Source organism: Panthera onca, chromosome A3 (genome assembly GCF_046562875.1).
Source record: "Panthera onca isolate mPanOnc1 chromosome A3, mPanOnc1 haplotype 2, whole genome shotgun sequence".
Classification (NCBI taxonomy): Eukaryota; Metazoa; Chordata; class Mammalia; order Carnivora; family Felidae; genus Panthera; species Panthera onca.
The window spans coordinates 63963939-63988487 of record NC_138341.1 but is presented as its reverse complement, the minus strand read 5'-3'; the positions used below and the strand labels follow the sequence as shown (position 1 = coordinate 63988487).

Here is a 24549-nt window from a genome sequence, read left to right as displayed (position 1 = left end):
GTTACGACTGGAGGTGTTATAAGCAAACTCAGAACGGGACAAATCTGTTACCAATAGGTCTTCACAGTTTTCTAATGGAACCTGGCATACAGGTGAAATGGGTAGGGGCTCTGGTCCCTCCACTCATGTTTCAACCTGCGCATTTTCACTTTGATCTTCCATGTATCAAGCTTTGTTTTTATTTAAAGCAATTTTTTTAATGTTTATTTATTTTTGAGAGCCAGAGAGAGACAGACAGAACACGACTGGGGGAGGGGCAGAAACAGCCAGAGACCCAGAATCTGAAGCAGGCTCCAGTCTCTGGGCTGTCAGCACGTGGCCCAATGTAGGGCTCAAATTCAGGAGTCATGAGATCATGACCTGAGCCGGAGTTGGACGCTTGACCAACTGAGCCATCCAGGCGCCCCCTGTGTATCGAGCTTTTGAGGAACATTCTATCACTAAAAGAGTTTGAAGATAACTGTGCTATAACATTTAATAAGCTACAAAGTTGAATATGCAATTAATAATTTTTATTTGGAGGGGATTTAACACCTTTAGAGAGAATATGCTTTTGTTTACCAACTGTACAGGAACTCATTTTAAAAATTAAGTATGTGGTGATTTAGTATATATTAAAAAAAACAAACAATTTGGGGGTACCTGGGTGGCTCAGTCGGTTGAGTTTCCAACTTCAGCTCAGGTCATGATCTCATGGTTCATGAGTTCAAGTCCCATATTGGTCTCACTGTTGCTGCTTGTCAGACAGTGCAGAGCTTGCTTCGGATCTTCTGTCTCCCTCTCTCTCTGCCCCTTCTCTGCTTGTGTTCTCTTTATTCTCTCAAAAAAAAAGAAAACAAACAAATAAAAAAAAGGAAAAAAAAAAACCAAAAAAACCCAGAATTTTTATATGTTATAGTCTTGGAATTCACTGCTGGAAGTAAATACTAAGATCAACTTGCTTGTTCTGTTTTTGTCTTTAGCCCTAACATTCTGTCTCCAGTTTCTACATATTCCAATTGTGTTTATTTGAAGGCCACCTTCCCCTTGAGGCCTACTATTGCTATCCTTTTTTCATTTTCTGCCAAAGTTATACATTGTATATTTGTTTTCAAAATTATTTTTGCCTTTTTATCATTAAGCATATTTTACTTTATATTACAATTGTATATTATATCTTTTTAAAATTTTTTTAAGTGTATTAGAGAACAAGTGCATGTGCATGCATGAGTTGGGGGTGGTGGAGAGAGAGAGGGCAAGAAAGAATCCCAAGCAGGCTCCATGCTATCAGCACAGAGCCTGATGTGGGGCTCGAACCCATGAACTGTGAGATCGTGACCTGAGCTGAAATCAAGAGTTGGGCATTTAACCAACTGAGCCACCCAGGCACCCCTATATTTTATCTTTTTGTTAATATTATTTTTAAATTCACATAGAGAAAAATTGACTTTTTGTCTGTGTATATCTCTGTGGATTTTATCATACCACAACAGTTAGGGTACAAAAGAGATTCATCATCCCTAAAATCTTCCTCATACTATCGCTGTGTAGTTACACCCTTTCCTTAGTTCTAGGTGGTGGCAACCACTGATTTGTTCTCTGTCACTACAATTTTGTCTTTAAAAAAAAAAAAAATTTTAACGTTTTTTGAGACAGGGAAAGACAGCATGAACGGGGGAGGGTCAGAGAGAGAGGGAGACACAGAATCTGAAACAGGCTCCAGGCTCTGAGCTGTCAGCACAGAGCCTGACGCGGCGCTCGAACTCACGGACTGTGAGATCATGACCTGAGCCGAAGTTGGATGCTTAACTGACTGAGCCACCCAGGCGCCCCCAATTTTGTCTTTTTAAGAATGTACAGAATTCCTATCCATGCGATCATACAGCATGTACCTTTTGAGACTGGATTTGTTTCATGTAGCATAGTACCTTCAAAATTCATCCAAGTTGTACATAGCCATAGTTCATTTCTTTTTATTGCCGAGTAGTATTATATGGTATGGATGTACCACAATTTGTTTATTCTGCTATTGAAAGACATATGGATAGTGTGATTCCTTCAACTTTGTTCTCTTTCAAAATTATTTTATCTCTTCTAGTTCCTACCTTTCTGTATAGATTTTTAAATCAAGTTGCCTGTATTTACAAAAAAAAAAAAAAAAAAAAAAAAAGGCAAAAGAAAGAAACTTTGCTGAGATTTTGGTTGGTATTGGATTAAATCTATAGATAAATTTGGAGAGAATTGTCATTTTTACTAAGTCTTTCAATCCACAAATACATTGTTTCTCCATTTCTTTAGGTATTTGATTTCTTTCATCAGCATTTTGTAGTTTTTAGCATAATTGGCCTTGTACATGTACTGTTACTTAAGTATACATGAAGGTTTTTATATTTTTGGTGCTATTGAAAATGTCATTGCTTTTGTAATTTTGGTTTCAAATTTACATTATTAGCATATAGAAATATATTTGATTTTTGCATGTTGACCTTATGTTCCATGATCTTGGAAAACTTATTTATTCTAGGATTTTTTTTTCTGATTCTTTGGGATTTTCTATATGGATAATCCTGTCTTCTGTAAAAAGGGACCACTTTATTTCTTCTTTTCCAATCTGTATGTCTTTTATTTTTTTCCTTGACTCCTTGCACTGGCCATGACTTCTAGTACTTTATTGAATAGGATTGGTGATAATGGATATCGTTGACTTGATCCAAATTTTAGGGAGAAAGCTTTCAGCCTCTCATCATTTAGTATCATGTTAACAATAAGAGGTATTTTGTAAATAGTCTTTATAAAGTTGAGGGAGCTCTCTCCTAGTATACTGAAAGTTTTTTTTTTTATCAGGAATAGGTATTAAATTTGTCAAATGCTTTTTCTGCTTCAATTGTTATGATTGTGTGGTTTTTCTCATTTAGACTTCATATGGTGGATGACAGTAGTTTTGTTTTTCATCAGAGTCATATGGGCTGTTGGTCTGTAGTTTCCTTTTTCTTCTCTTTTTTCCTACTAATTTAGTCTAGTTTTGATATCAGGGTAATGCTGGCTTCATAAAATGAGTTGTGAGTTAATCTCTCCTTTTCTGCTTCCTGGAAATGAGTAGGAGAGTTGGTATTATTTCTTTTGTAAATGTTTTGTAGAATTCTACAGTGAAGTCACTGGGCCTAGAGATACTTTTTACCAGGAGCTTTTTTTTTTTTTTTTTTTTAACTTCATTTTACTTTCATTAGTAGTTTTAGGACTAATTTGGTTGTTTCATCTTAGATAATTTTTAGTAATTTGTGATTTTTAAGGAACTGGTCCATTGTATCTAAATTGTTCAAATCTGTATGTATAAAGTTGTTCATAATTGTACTTATTTTGAGACAGAAGCGTGCAAGTAGGGGAGAAGGGCAGAGGGAGAGAGAGAGAATCTTAAGCATACTCCATGCTCAGTATAGAGCCCAATGTGGAGCTTGATCCCACAAACCTGAGATCATGGTTGAGCTGAAATCAAGAGTCAGATGTTCAACTGACTAAATAACCCAGGTGCCCCCATATTTATTATACTTTGAATGTCAGCAGGTTCTATAGTGATGTTCCCTGTTTCATTCCTGATATAGATAATTTTTATCTTGCTAGTTGCTCTGGGTAGGATTTCCAGTACTATGTTGAGTAAAATTGGTGAGAGTGAGTATCCTTGTCTTGTTCCTGATCTTAAAGGAAAAGCTTTTAAGCTTTTCACAGTTCAGTATGATGTTCAGTATCAGCTTCTCATAATTGGCCTTAATTATGTTGAGGTATGTTCTTTCTATACCCGAATTTTTGAGAGGCTTTCATGGTGAAAGGATGTTGAATTTGTCAGATGCTTTTTTTTTTAAATCTACTGACATGATCTTATGACTTTTATCCTTCATTTTGTTAATGTGGTGGGTGGATTTCATTGATTGATTTGCATATGTTGAACCATCCTTGCATTTCAAAAATAAATCCTACTTCATCATGATATATGAACCTTTAATGTACTGCTGAATTCATTTTGCCAATATTTTGTTGAGTACTTTTGTGTATATGTTCATCAGGGATATTGGCCTATAATTTTTTTTCTTGGAGTGTCCTTGTCTGGCTTGATCTTTACTATTGTCTTCCTAGTCTCTATTTCATTTATTTCCACTCTGATCTTTGTTATTTCCTTCTTTCTACTAACTTTGAGATTTGTTTTTTTTCTGGGGTCTTAGTGTGTAAAGTTACATTGTTATTTTAGATTTTTCTTTTTTCTTAGTGTAGAAGTTTATTGTTACACACTTTCCTCTTAGAACTGCTTTTGCTGCATTCCATAAGTATTGATATGTGGTATTTTCATTTTCATTTGTTTCAAGTATTTTTTAATTGGAAAGTGTACTTTACTCATTTATTTTTTGAAATTTTTATAGTTGACATACAAAGTGAGATTAATTTCAGGTGTACAACGCAGTGATTCAGCTTCTTTATAGGATATTCTACACTCACCACGAGTGTAGCTACCATCTGTCACCATACAATACTATTACAATACCATTGAGTATATTCACTATGCTGTGCCTTTTATTCTCATGACTTATTCATTCCATAACTGGAAGCCTGTATTTCCCATTCCCCTTCACCCATTTTGCCCATCCTTCCACCCCCATTCCCTCTGGCAACCATCACTCTGTTCTCTGTATTTATAGGTCTGATTCTACCTTATTTTTGCTTGTTTGTTTGTTTTATTCCACATATGAGTGAAATTATATGGTATTTGTCTTTCTCAGTCTGAGTTATTTCACTTAGCTAATACCCTCTAGGTCCATCCATGTAGTTGCAAATGGCACAATCTTATCCTTTTTTACGGCTATGTAACATACATATGTGTGTGTGTGTGTATGTGTGTGTGTATACATCATATCTTCCTTATCCATTCAACTATTGATGGGCACTTAGACTGCTGCCATATCTTGGCTATTGTAAATAATGCTATAGTAAACATAGAGGTGAGTATATCTTTTTGAATTAGTGTTTTCATTTTCTTTGGGTAAATACCTGGTAGTGGAATTATTGGATCATGTGGTATTTCCATCTTTAATTGTTTGAAGAACCCCCATACTATTTTCCACAGTGGCTGTACCAATTTACATTCCCACCAACAGTGTGTGAAAGTTCCTTTTCCTCTACATCTTCACCAACATTTGTTATTTCTTGTTTGTTATTTCTTGTTATTTCATGATTAGTGATGTTGAGCATCTTTTCATGTGTCTGCTGGACAACTGTATGTCTTCTTGGAAAAATGTCTGTTTAGATCCTCTGCCCATTTTCAAAATTTATTTGAGAAAGAGAGCAGGAGAGGGGCAGAGAGAGAGGGAGACAGAAGATCTGAAGTGGCTCTGTGCTGACAACAGACAGCCCAATGCAGGGCTTGAACTCACGAGCCATGAGATCATGACCTGAACTAAAGTTAGGCTTTAACTGACTAAGCCACCCAGTTGTCCTCCCCTTCCCATTAAAAAAAAATAATAATGTTTATTAATTTTTTGAGAGAGAGAGACAGAGTGTGAGTGGGGGAGGGGCAGAGAGAGAGGGAGACACAGAATCTGAAGCAGGCTCTGAGCTGTCAGCACAGAGCCCAATGAGGGGCTCAAACTCATGACCCTGAGATCATGACCTGAGCTAAAATCAAGAGTAGGATACTTAACTGACTGAGCCACCGGGGCGTAAACAAGTGCTATGTATTTTCTAAATTCCATTGTGATTTCTTCTTTGGCCTAGAATCTAGCCATTATGGTCACATAATGTAGCCTTAATAATTCTTATTCTTTGATATTCAAGGAAACCTTTCTGGGTAAAATTATGGGCAATTAAAAAATGTTTTGTTTTTGAAAAGAATGTATGTTATTTAATTGTTTTGTTATTTTATGTGGCCTTTAGATAAAAACTGTTAATTGTATTATTCTAATTTATTTTGGTCTGCTTGCCTATACATTATGGATTGTTTTAAAATATTCCATGATTTTTACACTTTCTCATTTTTTTTCTTATAATTCTGGTGGTTTTGATTTCTCTATTATGAAGTACATTATCAGATGTTTTCAAGTTCATGAATTTAGTCATTCCATTGAATTAATTTTTTCTATTGAATCATTTTTTTAATGATTAAGTGGTACTAACTTTATATCTAGTAATTCTTTTGTCCTCAGATTTCTATAATTTTGAAAATACATATTCCGGCCTTTTTTTCAGCCCGTTTTAGCTAGTTTATTTATCTTTTCATTTTCTCTGCATCACTAGGTTTTAGTTATGTCTCATAAATAGTATGCATTTATCTATTTTTCTGACAATCTTACAGTTTCTTTTCTTACTGGTGAAGTTAGTCTACTCAAATTTATTATGATTATGGCATGTTTTTTCACATCTAAGATGTCTCTGATTATAAGATACATCATTATTTTATGTACATATGTTGAGTCTCCATTAGTTGCTTAAAAGTTCATAATTATCTGTCTCTTCAATCATTCTTTTTGTGTTTATATAAGACCTGCTTTATATCTAATGCCTAATACTTCCCATTAAACTAGAACACAGTACCTTTAAAATAGTCTTACATGTGGAACTCATAGAGTACTCAGTTGGTACAGTCCTATCTTAACATTTTTTGACTACTATCAAGTTTAGGTACCACTTTTCTGTTTTTGACTGGTTAATTAATTTTTCTACATGCACAAATAATTGTAAATGACAATTAACTGTAACATGTAACATTGCCAGCAATGTAGAAGACTCAACGGAAGTGAAGACAGACATCGGGGCTAGGTTTGTACCTGTATAGGCAGTGACAACTGTCCACTGCTGTGTGGTCAACAGCAACTGTAAGATGTCTTCAGTTATAAGATGCATTCAAATTTCAGAGATAATATAATATGAAAAAATGTGTGGCTAAAAATTGGTATAAAATTGGTATTTATTTCTTTCATCAGATTTTATGTTTTCTCTGCCTTTTAAAAAAACTGTTCTTTTCCTAGCTTCTATTTTTTTCTATTTTTGCCTATCTTCCTATTTTTAGGTCTTTTTAAAATTCTTTTTTCCCTTATAGATTTTGAAGTTATTAATTTTATTTCTATTATTGTAGAGGTTGCCTGTAAACTTTCAGTACACTCTCTTGATATAATAAACTATGAAGCTAATCATTGTCTCCCTGTTTCTCTTGAATAAATACATGGCATTACGACCCTGTAACTCTAGTCATCATGTTCCTGTTTTGTTCGTTATTTTTGTTCATGTTTTTAGTGCACCTTATTCTAGATTGATAATTATTTTCTCCCAGCATATGAATATATGATATTATACGAATAATGATATTATTCTATGTCTTCCTACTGCCTTGTTGCTGTTAAGTCTGCTGTCACTTCATCTGTCTTTTGTATGCAATCTAATCTTTTCTATCGAGTTGTTTGTTAGAACTTTGTCTTTAATGTTCTGCAGTTTTGACTATGGTGGGCGGAGTGCAGATTTATTATCTTGTGGACTTGCAATTCTTAAATCAGAGGATTCATGACTTTTATCAGTATTTGAAAGTTATCAGATATTATTTATTCAGAAGTGCCTGGCCTCTGTTCTCTCTATTCTCTATTTCTGGAGCTTTTTAGAAAATTGTGTTACTGTCACATATTTCCTTGATGCTTCATAATCTCTTCTTCATATCTTATATCTCTATTTCCTGTGTGGGAAATTCTAGATTATTTTCTCAGATCTAATCCTCAGGTCACTGTTCTCTTTCTAGGTCTCTCTGACCTACCATTTTGGCTATTCATTAAGTTTTAAATATTAATGATTATATATGTATTGCATGTATTATTATATAGAAAAGTGCACACAACAACATATACATACAGTTTATCAGGAAAATATATCTAATAGCAAGACACTCACAATCCCCATCCAGGTCGAGCTTATAATATATCATAAAATAACCAGCACTCTAGAACCTCTAACATGTCTTCCCTCCCTTGTATTAGTAACAACACTAGTCTACACTATTTATGGTTTCAATTATACTGTTTTTTATTATAGTGTACGTGTGTATCCCTAAACAAATATAATTTGTTTGTGGGTTTTAAATTTATATAAATATAATCATAAGTATGCATTCTGTTTTATGTTTTTTTCTACTTACCATTATGTCTAAGATATATCTATATTACTACAGTATATGTATTTCACTCATTTTTTTTTGCTACGATGTGTTTCATGCTATGACTATAGTACAGTGTGTTACACATTCTAATGAAGATAGATGTGCAGGTAGTTTCCAGTATTTGACTATTCCAAATTCAAACTTCCTCCCAGATTTCATCTTGGAGTTCAAATGTCTTCCTTGTTCTTGGTCACTGGCTCTTATAGCTCTCTAATGCTTTCTGAATTACAATCAATTTCATTTTTTCATAAAATATTTTGCATTGTTTTTTATGCTACTGATACTTTGTGTCTGTTATCATTTCAAGCAGATAATTGAGCTATATGGGAGGTCTGAGTTTCTTGGGATTTATGCCTTTTGTTTATTTTCTTTACTATTTTGTAGTGTTGGATCATTTCCTCATCTGTAGCCATGCTTTATCGCTGGAGGTCATGGGAGTCCAGTGTGTCCCTTGAAGATTTGTTTCTTTTGCTTCTGCAAGGTGCTCTGGGTTACCATTTGACTTCAAGTCCCCTGTACCATACAGTTGTGTGAATTTGAGCCTCAAATTCCTGAAGGCAACTTTGGCAGAATAAATTATCAGGAAAGACTGTACTTTGTCTCACACTCATGGTCTAGGCCAAAATAAGGTGGGGTTTTTTGTTTTTCTTTCTGTGTTTGTCATTGGTGAATTCCCTTTCTTCTTTTATTCTTTCCCTCTCCTTCCTCTACCTCCTTCCCTCCCTTCCTTTCTCCCCACTTTCTCCCCTTCCCCCATCTCCCTATTTCTTTTGCTCTTTTTTTTTAATGTTTCACACTAATACAAGACATAGCACTTTAAAAATTCTGACTTTATGTGGCCATCTTAACTTCAAATGTCTGCCTCTTGCGGACCCAGGAACTTGTCTTTTTCCCAAGAGAGCTTTAACACTAATGTCCTTGTTTATCCAGAGTGGGCAGCCTTTCTACCTAGCCTAGAACATTAAGGCTCCCTGTGGTTTTTAGATTTCTCTTTATTTTTGACTTCCTTATTGTTTATTTATTTCACCAGATGAACTCTTCATTTATAAGAAAGTTTGATTATTACATTCGGCATCCTGTTTATTTTATACAAGGTTTTTGGTTTATCTAGTGTGCTACTTTATTGACATTTTTTATCAGACTTCATCATATTTTAGTTTTTCTAGTTGCCTTCTGTGTAAACCTGGTTGCCAATGTCAGAAACTCAAATGTATTAAACAAAGGGGATTTTTTTTAACTCTTATCACTGAGAAGTATAGGGCTTTTTCTGGCTTCAGGTATGGATAGTATAGGGCTTAAGCAATGTCCACAGAGCCCTTTCTCGCTTCCTACCTTAACCTCACTTTTATCAGTGTTGGATTTGACTTTTCAGACTTTATTTTCAGTTTAACTGAGGAAAGTAATTTCTAGGGTTTGGTATCCTTACATCTGGTGGTCTACTTGTATTACATTGCATTTTAATGTCAAATCTTAGGGAGTAACTTTTTACCTAGTTGGGGCATGTTGCTCTTTCTGAACTGGTTGCCGTGGCCAGTGGGTTTGTATATCCCAATTAGCCAGGCTTGGTCATGTGCCCAACTCTGAGACGTAAGGGCGGGAGTACTGTGTGAAGCAATCCTACTAGATCCACATGGGCAGTGGGAGGTTTGGTTCCTCAAGGGAAAAACCAGATAGACTTCCTAGTGAATAGAAAAAAGTGCTAGGAGGGCAGATATTCTATATGTGCAAGATGCATTTTTAGCAGCTCATCAGAGCTCTCATCAGAAATTTATTTTTGTTAATTTATTTATTTATTTTGAGAGAGAGGGGGGAAAAAGAGCAAAAGCAGGGGAAGGGCAAAGAGAGGGGGAGAGAGAGAAAAGCCCAACCAGGCTCCTCACTGTCAGTGCAGAGCCCCATGCAGGGCTCGAACCCATGAACCCTGAGATCATGACCTGAGCCAAAAACCAAGTGTTGGGCGCTTAACTGACTGAGCCACCTAGGTGCCCCTTTAAAAAATATTTTTAAGTTTATTTATTTATCTCATCAGAAATTTAAATGGAGGTGTGAGACTGCTATACTGTCAACACTGTCACTGTCGATGATTGAGCATTCTTTTCAAACCCTAATAGATTAATCAGCAGTAATCTATCAAGCAAGAGCCCTTTTCCTCCATCATCAAGTCCTACCAATTTCACTTTCCTAAATCTCTGAAATCTATGTACCATTGATAGTCTAGTCCAAGCTGTAGTCCTCTTTTCTGTGATCAATCAAAATTAAATCCTTACTGATGGGTCCAGTGTCTACTCTGGTTCCCCTTCAGTCTGTTCTCCACACTGTAGTGTAGTGATATGCTCAGAATGCATGTCTAATTATGTGTTTTCTATCCTCCACTTATACCTCAAGTTTTTAAAACCTTTCATTAAGCAGAAGTTATTAGCCAGATTTGCATCTGGCCCAACATCACTTCTCAAACTGTCCTGGCTGAATAATTCCCTTTGTATAGATTCAGTTATACATCCTCTTATTACTCTCTACCTCCCCCTTTTACATTTGTTATACTTACAGTTTTGCACTTGTGCTTGAGTATTTGATGAATGTCCGATTTCTCCATTAGACTATAAAAGCACATACCATGTCTGTTTTCCATTATCTTTTAATTTTTTAATTACAAATTTTTAATCTTTTAATACCAGCTAGAATGTGGGTTAGCTTATAGTAGAAAATAAATATTTGTTTCATTCATTAATTGATGGATTACCAAAAAGAGACCTCCATGGTAACTAGGACAATTTATTTGTTCAACATCCATCTCCAAGAGCTTTCTAGTCCATTGATTTTGGATTTAGGCCTTCCAATATAATCTGACTTGGAAGTTTATGGAGAATATTATGTAGCTATCAGATGACAAGTGTGGGATGTTTCGAATATAGGTCAACATATAGTTATGTTCCTGTGAATAATGTGAAAGGAAGATGCAGACTTTAAGTGGTAGGGCTATACTGACTGAAATCAGCAAGGAGTAGCCCATTGCACCTTTCCCAGAGCCAGTGTTGTACCAAGTGGACCGGGATTAGGACAGGGCTATTTCTCCCCAGGCTTGGGCACCGCGCTAGTAAAAATAGCCGCCGTAGGGTGGGAAGAAAGGCTTTTCTTATTTCTTCTATAACAGGACTGGACCCCTTCTTCTGTACATACTCTTTTGTTTTTTCTTGCTTTAGATATGGATAATCCATTCCTCTTGCATGAGTGAAAGTGGAACGAATTTACATACATCAAAGCGAAAAGAGAGTTTTACTTGATCTAGACAAGTTTAGTTTTTTTTGTTACTGTAAAGGTCTGGGTTCATAATTTGTATCCAGGATCAACTAACATTGAAGTAATAGTTTCTTCAAATGGTTGGTAACATTTCTGATGTTAAAAATTTTGGAGAGTGGTTTAAAAAATGTGCATAAGTTGACTCTACTGTAAAGTAGAATTGACATATTTTAGTAAATTTGTGGGGTTTTTTTGTTTTTTGTTTTTTTTTTTTTTTTGCATCTATCATGTGAAATAAAAGAAAGTCCATGGAGTAGGAGAAATTTTAGAAGTAGTCATAAGAGGACAGTGTTTGATAAACATACTGAAAATTTACCTGAAGAATTTGATCTTGTTCTCCATTTGTTAGGTGCTGATATTTAATCATATTGAATACTAGCGTCACCATCTTTCCTTTCACTTTCCTTTAAACATAATACTGACACTTAACACAATGCCTTGCAAATCCTAGCCTCATGGTAAAGAAGTACTGGTTAGTTGAATGAATGAAGGAATGCATGGATGAAGAGTGAATGGATGAATGGCAAGTTTCTAGACTTTTACAGCACAAATAAATATACAAGTCAACTTACCAAGGTTTGAAAAACATAATTTTTTAAATAATTTAGATAACGGAGATGAAAGGATTGATTGGATCTAAAAATTTGAACAGTGGAATTTTCAGAAGTTTAATTGCTATATCTAACTTTTTTTTTTTTTTTTTTTTTTTTTTTTTGAGACAGAGAGAGACAGAGCATGAACGGGGGAGGGGCAGAGAGAGAGGGAGACACAGAATCGGAAGCGGGCATCCAGGCTCTGAGCCATCAGCCCAGAGCCCGACGCGGGGCTCGAACTCACAGACCGCGAGATCGTGACCTGGGCTGAAGTCAGCTGCTTAACCGACTGAGCCACCCAGGCGCCCCGAATTGCTATATCTAAAATACAAATGGCAAATAATAAGATAAAATGAAATTGAAATGCACATAATTATGAGATACACATTCTTTAATGTAGGAATGATGGATTGCCAGGGTCAGAAGATGATTTTTAAAGAGTTTATTCTCATTATCACTTGATTTATTTTAGAATTTTGCCACATAGAAATTGTTCTGAACTTTTTAGTTAAGATGCATATGATTTTCTTTCTGAATTATCATAGATTTTAATTTAGTAACATTGAATCAGTGGATTTTAATATGTATCATTTACTGGGTTTAATGCTGTATATCTAGAAAATATTTTCCCCTACATTTGGATCTGTGTGATTAATATCTGTTGTTTTCCATGATTGAATATTTGAATATGGTTTATGGCAAAGTGTGGGCTCTGGCGTCAGACAGATTTGAGTTTCAATCCCCAATCTGATACTTCTCAGCAAATTATTCAACTTTTGAACCTTAGTCAGATCTTGTGTAACATGGAGATAATACCTACCATAAGAAGTTCTTGGGAGGATGCAATAAGTGAATATATGTGAAGTGCTTAGCTCAGTGTCTGCTATATAGTAGGTGTTCGGTAATTGTGAACAGCCAATTCTCACCACCCCCCTTGTGTTTTGTTCTCAGCTTTCCCCACAAATAAACCAGATAAAGATGCAAGACATGTAATAAAAGTGGTGAGCATTGCTCTTAAATTTGTATTTCACTTTTTTCTTTTCTGCTTTTTTCCTGGTATCTTTGTAAAACTGTTCCTTAGCTTTTCTAATTTTACTTATCGATAAATGTAGTATTATGGTATATTTTCACATTCTTAAAATGTAAAGATTGGAGAACTTTGTTCTTCTGTGTTGACATTTATCATCTTTGTATCCTATCTAGCTATCTCTCCTCTTATTTCTTCCCTTCTTTCCTCTCTACTCTAGATGGTAAGGTCCTTAAAGGCGAGGATGAGGTTTTATTTCTGTTTGTATCCCCTATGCCTAACACAATGGATGAAATGTAGTAGACACTTAATAAAGGTATCATGTATGAATGAACCCCAGGGTAGTTTACAGTATATCTACCCTGATGTCCATGTTGGTAGATGCTGAATATCTTTGTATGTGTGTATATCCAATTGTCAGTATTTTTAGTAGGTTCTTTCCTTAAGAAGACTACTTTCATGTGTAAGATTGTATAGACAGCATTACAGGTGTTAAATTTAAACATGAGATTCTCCAAGTTTAGTGCTTTCTGAGCTTTTTAATGGAAATTTGATGCATCTATTTTATAGTAAATTATTCAAGCACTATTATATATTACCAATATGTACTCATATTTTCACAGTTGAAATACCAAATCTATCTTTAAGATTTTTTTCCTAATAAAATTAATTGTTCTTATCTTTTATAGGAATATCAGGAAAATGGCCCATTATTTTCAGAACTTAAATTTTATCAAAGAGCTGCAAAAAAAGACTATAGTAAGTAAATTTAGCAAAGCAAGCTACTTCTGTATAGTTTGCTAAAGTGAGTGTTAATATATTTCTCTTTTCTGGCCTTCTGGAAAATTCTTTTCAATCACGAATTTTATTGTAAAATGATACAATTAGTTATTATATAAAAATAAGATAGATGGTATATAAATGTTGATATTACATACATAATGAGTTATACATTTCAAATCAAAGTTGTTTCCACTACTTTACATACAATATTAGGTTGTTGGTCTAAGCTACTAAGTGTTCTTTAAGTGTAAAAGATAGTAGAATGAAATCATAATTTTTAATAGAAAACCATGTGGAGTCAAAGGTAATAAAGAAACTATATTAAAATGGGCAGCAGATATATAAACAAAAGAAATGGCCATAGAATGGATTAGTGTAAGGTGTATGGAAATGATTAAATATTGAAATAATTTAGAACATAAGCTAAAAGTGTTAGAAACTTGAATGTTGGAAAATCAATTGGAGCTGGAAATCACATGTGAGAACTACCAGTTAGAGGAATTTAATGAGAAATGAATGTGAGCAGAGTTGAGGAATAAGTGAAACATTTTATAAATACAGTAGAATATAGGTGGACAAAGTAAAACTTAACGGAAGTTGATATGAATAAAAGTGATATAGTCAAGATCCTCTACATTATGCTTAAGAAAAAGAATAATGAGTCTAGACTCAATAATTAACTTTGTTTTCCTTAATAAAACCTAAATGTTATGAAAGTAGTCTTTACTAACTGCTTAAACTATGTCAGGGTGACAAATAGAATCCATTAAACATTGATTATTTATCGTAGAGCTGTCTTACACATTAAACATATATGGTAGAAAAGTGGAAAATAAACTACCTGATGATTTCAGTGGATTTGACTTTTTTAGACTAAATTTAGTCAAAAAAGTTTCTGTATAACAATTTCATAGTAAATGATTTTTCTGCCCAACTTCTATTTTTTCAACCACCATGGCTTTAGATTTTTAAGTAATGGAAAAGAAAAAGCCATCTCTCTACTGATTCTTTGGTAGTTAACATATGTTATATTTTATTTTATTTTAATTTTTTGAGCATATGTTATGTTTTGGAATTTAACATATAAGGGAATGAATTATTTTCATGAATAGAAAGATTTGAGTATATGATAGCTATGCATTTTATGACCATGACTACTTCTGTTTTGGTTATAATTGATTTAATTTAAAATTTCTATATATGTTTTTATGTTAATTATGGTGACAGAGAATTTAAAAGCTACTGGATAGATAGATATTAGATTCTTTAAAACATTTTCCAGGAAGTCTAATTTCTACTTAGGTTAGCTAGATAAGTTTTAGGATCTATGTAAAAGTGAGAAATAACATTTCTAAAATTAAATAACTTTTTTCCTGTTAAATTTGTCTTTGTAGTCAAAAACTGGATAGAACTCAAACAACTTGATTATTTAGGAATTCCTATGTTTTATGGATCCGGTATTACTGAATTCAAGGGAAGAAGGTAAAATGCAATTATTATAATCAAGTGTTGTTCTATGACTGTTTCTTACGGGGTCTAATACCTGTTGCTATGTAACTAATTACCCAATTCATAGTGATTTGTAACAACAGACTAATATCATCTTAGTTTCCATGATCAGTTTCTATAACTGGGTTACCAGCTCGGGACTTGTGAGGATGTAGTTAGCTGCCTGCTGGGTTACAGTCATCTCCCTACTTGACTGGGGAAGGATCTCTTTTCAAGGTCACTGCTGTAGCTATTGGCAAGCCTCACTTTCCCATCATGTAGGTCTCTCCATAGGCTGCCTCAATGTTATAAAGACATGGTGGCTGGCTTTCCCTAGAGGAAGTAATAGGAACAGAGAGAGAGAGAGGGAGAAAGAGAGCATGTGCGCGCGCGCACACACACACACACACGAGCATGCATCCAAGAAGAAAGCCAAAGCCTTTTTATAATTGAAACTGTTTTATCAAAATTTTATTTAACTTCTAGTTAGTTAATATAGAGGGTAATATTAGTTTCAGGAGTAGAATGTAGGGATTCATCACTTACATACAATACCCAGTGCAAATCGTAACAAGTGCCCTCCTTAATCTCCATCACCCATTTAGTCCATCCCTCACCCATGCCTCTCCAACAACCCTCAGTTTGTTCCTTATAGTTAAGAGTCTTCTGGTTTGCTCCCTTTTCTTTTTTCCCCCTTCCCCTATGTTCATCTGTTTTGTCTCTTAAATTCCACATATGAGTGAAATCATATGGTATTTGTCTTTCTTTGACTGACTTATTTCAAATCTTATAGTAATATCACATCATTTCCACTGTAGTCTCTTTGCTAGAGGCAAGTCACTAAGTCTACTCCATATGTAAGAGGAGATTCAATTAAACTTCATCTCTTGAGAAGAGGCACAAGAAAAAAATTGTGGAAATATTTTTAAAATCACCACATATGGCTAGTCATCACATATAAATAACTGAGTAGTGATTTTTAAAGAAGAAAAAAATTCGGGGCACCTGGGTGGCTCAATTGATTAAGCATCCGACTTTAGCTCAGGTCATGATCTCGTGGTTTGTGAGTTGGAGCCCCGTATCCGGCTCTGTGCTGACAGCTCGGAACCTGGAGCCTGCTTCAGTCTATGTCTTCTCTCTCTCTGCGCCTCCCCTGTTCACATTCTGTCTCTATCTCTCAAAAATAAACATTAAAAAAAATTTAAAAAAAAATTCTATTTGTTAGGTATCCCATTTGGTCCTTTCAATAGCCTTTAAAATAGTGATATTTTCTTTCCTAAGTGAGAAAATAGGCTCAGTGTTCAGTGCTTTGTTCAAATGGTCTTCAAATGCTATCACTAAAAAATGAGCAAACAGTAATCTGGAAACAAAGTAAAGGGCTGCTAATAGAGGACTGAGTGACTGAGTAGATCATGGTATATCCATATCATGTACTATTATGCAGCCCATGAAAGGACTCAATTACAGCTATACCAGTTGAGGGGTGCATAGGTGGCTTGGTGATTAAGCGTCCGACTCTTGATTTTGGCTCAGGTCATGACCTGAGTTCATGGGATCGAGCACTGTGTTGGGCTTCATGCTGTGAGCATGCAGAGCCCACTTGGGATTCTCTCTCTCTGCCTCTCCCCATCCCTTCCCACCCCGAAAAAACAGACATTAAAAAGAGAGCTAATGCAGTTGATTTGGAAGGATTTCAGTGAGCTATTAATGAAAAAAAGTATGATGTAGAGAAGTGCATACAGTAACATCACATTTTTGTAAAACAAGGACAAAAATTCCTCTATGTCTGTGTTCATGTGTGTATACATAGATCAATAAAGAATAGGGGCTGGTGTGGATCTGTCAAGGGAAGACAAGAAGGGGTGGAGGTGCCAAACAGAAAGGAAGTACATTTTTTAAAAAAGTCATATTTGTATGTGTATGGAGAAAGTAATTATGATTTATAAGCTCAAGAAGCAAATATAAATAAAAATTTCTGTCCAAACAAATAATTTGTTCAAGGTCACACAGTGAGAAGGTGATGGAGTCAAAATGAATCAAACTCAGGACTCTTTAATTTAGAAAGAGTATTCTCTTTTCATGGTCTAAGAGTGAGTATGAATGTTTCAGCACAACATTCTCTTCTACTAGAAAACTAACTGCAAAGTAAATACTGACTAGTATTTTTCTGTAAAAGAACAGCAAAATTATTAACGTACACTCACCTTTAATGGTTTAGGTTGCAGTATTCTTCGTTGTTAGGTTGAGGGTATTTTTCCTTGTTTCAAATTCATAAATAGGCATTTTCAAGCATTGCTATCTTAAGATCTCTTTTTGACGTCTCCTTCTTATAGTTACAGATTTATGGTAATGGAAAGACTAGGAATAGATTTACAGAAGATCTCAGACCAGAATGGTACTTTTAAAAAGTCAACTGTCCTGCAGCTAGGTATCCGAATGGTAAGAAGGAATGACTTATTTCACATGCCTCATTTTCAGATTATTTACTTGTTACAATACACAAATCGTTGCCCTTTGTGGAATTATCAGAGAATGAAGGATTATTGCCCTAGAAATGTCAGTTATTTAGAGTAGAGGCTATTTTGGTGAAATTGATAACAGTGGGCTCTGTAAGTGACAGAATGTGCTGTGTTTGGCACTACAAACTCAATTAGGCATTGGTTCTACAGTCTGATTTTTTTTCCCCTCACAGCTTTGTTTTACATATCAGAACAAGCTTGCATTGCTATAAGAATAACCTCTCTTTTGTCAGTTGTATTTATAACAATGCAAACTATGGCAAAATATATTATTTTCCATACTAAACATGTGACAGTATGGGGCGCTGTGCAGTTTTTATTATGAGTTTGGGATGGTGGCAGTAATTAGTATGGCAATGAATAATATATACTTTGCCAAATAAGAAGCAATGAAATCTTAATAGCACCCATGCACACATTTTGTTTATATCACATATTTGTCTTATCTTGTTTGTGTTGGGTTTGCCCAAGCTCCATTTTATTTTTTCCATTTTAAATAGAATGAAACTAGTCATGCCAGGTTGGGATGTGGCAAATAGAACTCGCTAATTTTCCCGTTCATCCATTCATCCGTTTAGCCAGCCAGCAAATGTTTATTGAGCACTGGGTGAAGGTAATATGCAAGGCTCAAGGGCTTTAAAGATGAAGCTCAGGTTTTTTTCCTATTACTGTCCAGAGGGAGAATGCCTTTCTCTGAGCTCATGGACACGGTGTTTTGTTCTGGGGTCTCCAAAACTTGATTTATAATCATTGCTTGGGTGAGGAATTCCTGAGTGGGCTTCATGATTATTGTACAGCGTATCTCGGATTTTTTCCTCCTTGTACAGTGTGATTTGGCCACCAGGCTGTTGGGAACATAGGCATCAGCATTGTTGAATCTCGGTCCCCTTTCATCAGAAGTTTAATTAAAACACTTGATATTTAAGGATCATGTTGTTCAACTTTTTTTCCAGGATAAGTGACCAGTTCATGTGATATTTGAGAATAGGCAAACACATAATTGTATAATATGTCACTTTGTTATTGTTAATGAGAAAAAATACATGTTATTCTATATTCAAAATGTTCAAGTTGATCATGAGTTTGAAATAGACATTAGTATAACCTTATATATTTCTTTTCATAGTTGGATGTTCTGGAATATATACATGAAAATGAATATGTTCATGGTGATATAAAAGCAGCAAATCTACTATTAGGTTATAGAGATCCAGATCGGGTAAGTACAGTATTAAGCTTTTGCTTTCAGTAAGGATCCTCAGAGTATTATACTGAGACATTCAAAAATCAAACTCCTAACCCAGGAGAGTTTATAAATGAGGATTAACATGATGAATGTTGTGATTTATCTTACCTTGCTTATCTCATTTAATGCACTAAACTGATAAGTAATTAGGATGAGGACACTGAGACTCAGAGGGGTTAATTTGTTAATGGACATATAGTAAAATGGCTGAAATTTGACCTTCAGAGTGAATATAAAGAACTATCAAAATTCAGTGGGAGAAGGGATGGATTTGTGCAGAGAAAAAATAAAAATAAAATTCATATTAGCTCCCCTTTCATTGTATAAACACTTAAGTCTTAAACAGAGCAGCGTTTCCAGTGGAACTTTCTCTAATGATGGAAATATTCTATATGATACTGTCCAGTATGGTAGCCATGAGCCACGTGTGGCTATCCAGCACCTGAAACATGGGTAGTGTACCATCAAATGCTGATGAGGATGGAGAGTGTCAGGAACTCCCATTCATTGCTGCTGGAAATGCAAAATGATATGGCCACTGTGGCAGACAGTTTGGCGTTTTCTTTAAAAGCTGAACATATTCGTAACATATGATCTGCAATTACACTGCTTGGTATTTACCCAAAGGAGTTGAAAACTTATATCCACACAAAAACCTACACACACATGTTTATAGCAGCTTTATTCATAGTTGCCAAAACTTGAAGCAATGAAGATGTCCTTTAATAGGTGAATGGATAAATAAACTGTGGTATATCCAAATAAGGCAATATTACTCAATGTTAAAAGAAGTGAGCAGTCAAGACATGAAAAGACATGGAGGAACCTTAAATGCATTTTACTAAGTGAAAATCTATATAATTCCAACTTTACAAGGTTTTGGACAAGGAGAAACTATGGAGACACTAAAAAGATCAGTGATTGCTAGGGCTTAGAGGGAAGGGAGTGATGAATAGGCAGAGCACAGAAGATTTTTAGGGAAGTGAAACTGTTCTGTAAGATACTACAATGGTGGGTATATGTTGCTACACATTTGTCAAAACTCATAGAATGTTCAACACCAAAAGTGAGCCCTATTGCAAACTATAGACTTTTGGTTATAATGATGTGTTGCTGTGTAAGGAATGTAAGTTCATCCATTGTAACAGATACAATACTCTGGTATGGGATGGAGACTGTCTGGGGGGAGAGGCAGTGGGTATATGAGAACTCACTGTACTTTCCACTCAGTTTTACCTGAATTGCTCTAAATTTGCCAAAATTGAATATAAATTAACTGCTTTAAAAAAAAGAATCTCTAAAAAATGTGGCTAGTGTGACTGAGGAACTGAATTTTAAATTTAACTTAATTATTAACTAATTTTTTATTTTACCTTGCTTTCTCTCCCCCACCCCCAGCTTTCTTGAGGTAGGATTGTCACAAAAATGCATATGTTTAGGTTGTACAACATGATTTTTTAAAGGTGTACAAAGTGATGATGTATATGTTGTGAAGTGATTGCCATCATCAATTTAATTAATGCATTCGTTTCATATAGCTACTTTTTTGTTTGCTTTTGTGGTAAGACCACTTAAGATCTACTCTTGGCAAATTTGAAGTACATAGCATTATTAACTGTTGTCTCCATGCTGTATGTTAGAGCCCTAGAACTTATTCATCTTTTTTGACCAACACCTCCCTATTTCCTCCACACACCCCCCACCACCACCCCCAGCCCTTGGCAACCACTTTTCTACTTGCTGGTTCAGTAAGTTTTACTGTTTTACATGCCACGTATAAGTGAGATAATACAGTCTTTCTGTGTCTGACTTAATGTCCTCCAGGTTCATCCATGGTGTCACAAATGGCATATTTCCTTTTATGGCTGAATAATTCTGTTGCATGTGTATACCACATTTTCTTCATTCATCCATCCATCCATCAGTGAACACTAAGGTTATTTACATATTTTGGCTGTTGTGAAAAATGCTGCAGTAACACGAGAGTGCACATATCTCCTTAAGATAATGATTTATTTTCCTTTTGGTATATACCCAGAAGTTGGATTGCTGGATCATATGATAGTTGCATTCAGAGGAACTGCTTGACTTTTTTGCATAAAGACTATACAGTACACAAGGGTTCCCTTTTCTTCACACCTTCCCCACTGGTTATCACTGGTTATCACTGGATAACACTGGTTATCTCTTGTCTTTTTCATAATAGCCATCTTAACAGGTATTGAGTGATGTCTCATTGTGGTTTTGGTGTTCATTTCCCTGATGATAATATTGGGCACCTTTTCTTATACCTGTTGGGCATGTGTATGCCTTCTTTGGAAAAATGTCTGTGCAGGTCCTTTGTATATTTTTCAGTTGGCTTATTTTCTTGCTAGTGAGTTGTATGAGTTCTTGTATATTTTGGATATTAACCCTTTATCATATCTATGGTTTGCAAATATTTTCTCCAGTTTGGTAGTTTCCCTTTTTATTTTGTTGGTGACTTCCTTTGCTGTGTGGAATCTTTTTGGTTTGAGGTAGTTCTACTTGTTTATTTTTGTCTTCATTGCCTATGCTTTTGGTGTCAGTTGAAAGAATCATTGCCGTGACCCATGTTCATGGATCACAAGAACTAATATTGTTAAAATGTCCATACTACCCAACACAATCTACAGATTCACTGCAATCCCTATCAAAGTTCCAATGGCATTTTTCATAGAAACAGAAAAGAGAATCCTAAGGTTCGTATGGGACCACAAAAGACCGTGAATAGCCAAAGCAATCTTGAGAACAAAGTTGGAAGCATCATACTTCCTGATTTCAAATATATGACAATGTTATAGTATAAAAACAGTATACTATTGGCATAAAAACAGTGGACCAAAACAGAGAGCTCAGAAATAAACTCACACAGATACAATGAACTAGTCTTTGACAAGGGTACCAGTAATATACAATGGGGAAGGGATAGTCTCTTTAATAAATAATGGTGGGCAACTGGACAGCTACACGCAAAAGAATGAAACTGGACTCTTACCTTATACCACACATAAAAATTAACTCAGAATGGATTAAAGACTTAAATGTAAGGCCTGAAACCATAAAACCAGAAGAAAACACAGGAAAATAACTTAAATTAATTTAAATTTCAATAACTACGTGTGGCTGGTAGCCACTGAATCAGACAAAAGAGATTTAAGATTTTTTAAATTGACTCTATAAAAAATTTAAAAAGTCATAGTTGAATATTTACCTGAACTCTGAGGAGGAGGAAAAATTTTTTTAAATAATGGTACTAAAGAACAAATCCTAGAAAATATTGAGAGATTTCCAACTTTAAGATGTCTACGTTTAAAAAGTTGAAAAAATGAAAGAAATGACAAAATGGAAAGTAGAATTATGACAGATATTTGAGGAGATGTATCAAACTCAAAAAAATTAATAAGAAAAACACTAAATATTTTCTTAAAACAATGACTAAAAGGAATTAACAGAACAGAGAAGAAATACAGCTGTCAGAAACGGATAAACAATAGTTCACCATCACTAAAAAGAAGAGAGATGCAGTGGTAACATTTTCAAAGAACATATCAGATTGGAAAAGCCTGAAATAATAATCTGATGATATCGAGCTGATGAAGTGCAGGCACTTGTAGACCGCCAGTGGGAATGTAAATTAAATGGGAGTAGAAGAAGAAATTAAGTTAATGGAAGGGCAATTTGGCAATGTATATTAAAATCCTGTAAACGTCTGCATACTTTTTTAAGGTTAGGTTTTGTGAAGTATAATTTACAAACAGTAAAATTCACCCTTTTAACTGTACAGCTTGATGTGTTTTGACACATGTATATCATATAACCATCACTGCAATCATGATACAGAATGTTCCTATCATCCTCACACTTTCTGTCATTCCCCTGCTTAGTTCCCTTCTCTCACTCCCCTAACCCCTGGTGATGATTTCTACCCCATAGTTTTTGCGTGTTTAAGGAATGTCATATAAAAATGGAATTATAGGATATATACCCTTGTGTCTGGCTTCCTTCACTGAGCATGATGTTTGGGAGATTTACCTGGGCTGTAGTTGTTAGTAGTTGATTCTTCTTTAATGATAGGTAGTATTCCATGGAAAACTACCACAGGGTATCTGTTTACCTGTTGGAGATTTGTGTCTTTTCCAGTTTGGGGGCAGTTATTAGTAAAGTTGCTATAAGCATTCACATTAAGTTATGTAGGTATATGTTTTAACAACTTCTGGGTAAATAACTAGGAGTGGAATTTCTGGATTGTATGGAAGTATATGTTTAATTTAAAAGAAGCAGCCAAACTGTCTTCCAGAGTGGTTGTACCATTGTTATACATTCCCACCAGTGATGTGTAGTTCTCCACATCTTGCCACCACTTGGTTTCATTAGTTTTTAAAATTTTAGCCATTATGGTAAATGTGGTGTCATATCTAGTAGTCTTAATGTGCGTCAGTTATGTAATGACTGATGATACGGAGCGTCTTTCATGTATATATTTGCCGCTCTTTTATCTTCTTTGGTGAATTATATGCTCCCATTTTTAAATCAGATTTGTCTTAAGAGAGCTTTATTTTTTAAGGATAGGAACATTTTGTCAGATACTTGTTTGCAGATGCTTTCTACATCTGTAGCTTATCTTTTCATTTTCTTATCAGTGTCTTTCAGAAAGCAGTTGTTTTTAATTATAATGAGGCCCAGTTTATGATTTTTTTTTCTTTGTATGATTTGTGCTACTTCTGTCCTAAGCTAGGATCATAAAATGTTTTCTCATAAGTTTTCTTCAAGGGGTTTTATACAACTCTTATATTTAGATTCCTGATCTGTTTCAAGTTTGTATTTGGTGCCAGGTAAGGATCAAGGCTCTTTTCTAGGGGGAGGGTGGATATACATATGGGACATGCATATGTATGTGTACATACATACATATGATGTTGAAGTGAATCCCAGTGAATTGCTTTCAGCTCCTCTGTCAAAATTATTGACCATCTATGAATGGGTCTATTTCTGGATTCTCTGTTACAGTATCATACAGTCATTATCACAGTTCATGGTCTGGAAAGTAGGAGGAGTCTTCCAACTCTGTTCTTTTCTTCAAAATTATTTTGACTTTTCTGGCTACTTTGCAATTCCTTTTGTAATATTTTAGAATCAGTCAATTTTGGGACAGAATTGTCAATTTCTGTCCCAAAACCTGCAAGGATTTTGATTGAGATTGTGAGTTTTTATAGCTAGTACATTTCTTGCTTTTATAGCTAGTAATATTACTTGTTCAACTTTGTCTGATATTAATATAACCACACCCCTTTCTTTTTTTTTTTTTTTTTTTTTTTTTAATTTTTTTTTTCAACGTTTTTTATTTATTTTTGGGACAGAGAGAGACAGAGCATGAACGGGGGAGGGGCAGAGAGAGGGAGACACAGAATCAGAAACAG

The 24549-nt window shown here is 34.8% G+C and overlaps 1 protein-coding gene across 6 annotated transcripts in view; it reads left to right on the top strand.

Annotated features, from left to right (window-relative positions):
- The window catches only part of VRK2 (VRK serine/threonine kinase 2), a 103833-nt gene that overhangs the window by 15602 nt on the left and 63682 nt on the right, over positions 1-24549 (top strand). For 5 of the 6 annotated variants that reach the window (XM_060605339.3, XM_060605333.3, XM_060605381.3 and 2 more), the window contains 5 exons: positions 13000-13049; positions 13765-13834; positions 15253-15340; positions 17680-17785; positions 18992-19084. In XM_060605339.3, coding sequence (XP_060461322.1) covers positions 13000-13049; positions 13765-13834; positions 15253-15340; positions 17680-17785; positions 18992-19084 — 407 coding nt within the window. Of the gene's footprint in view, positions 1-8542; positions 8640-12999; positions 13050-13764; positions 13835-15252; positions 15341-17679; positions 17786-18991; positions 19085-24549 lie in introns of all 6 variants that reach the window. The other variant, XM_060605349.2, reaches the window with a different exon arrangement.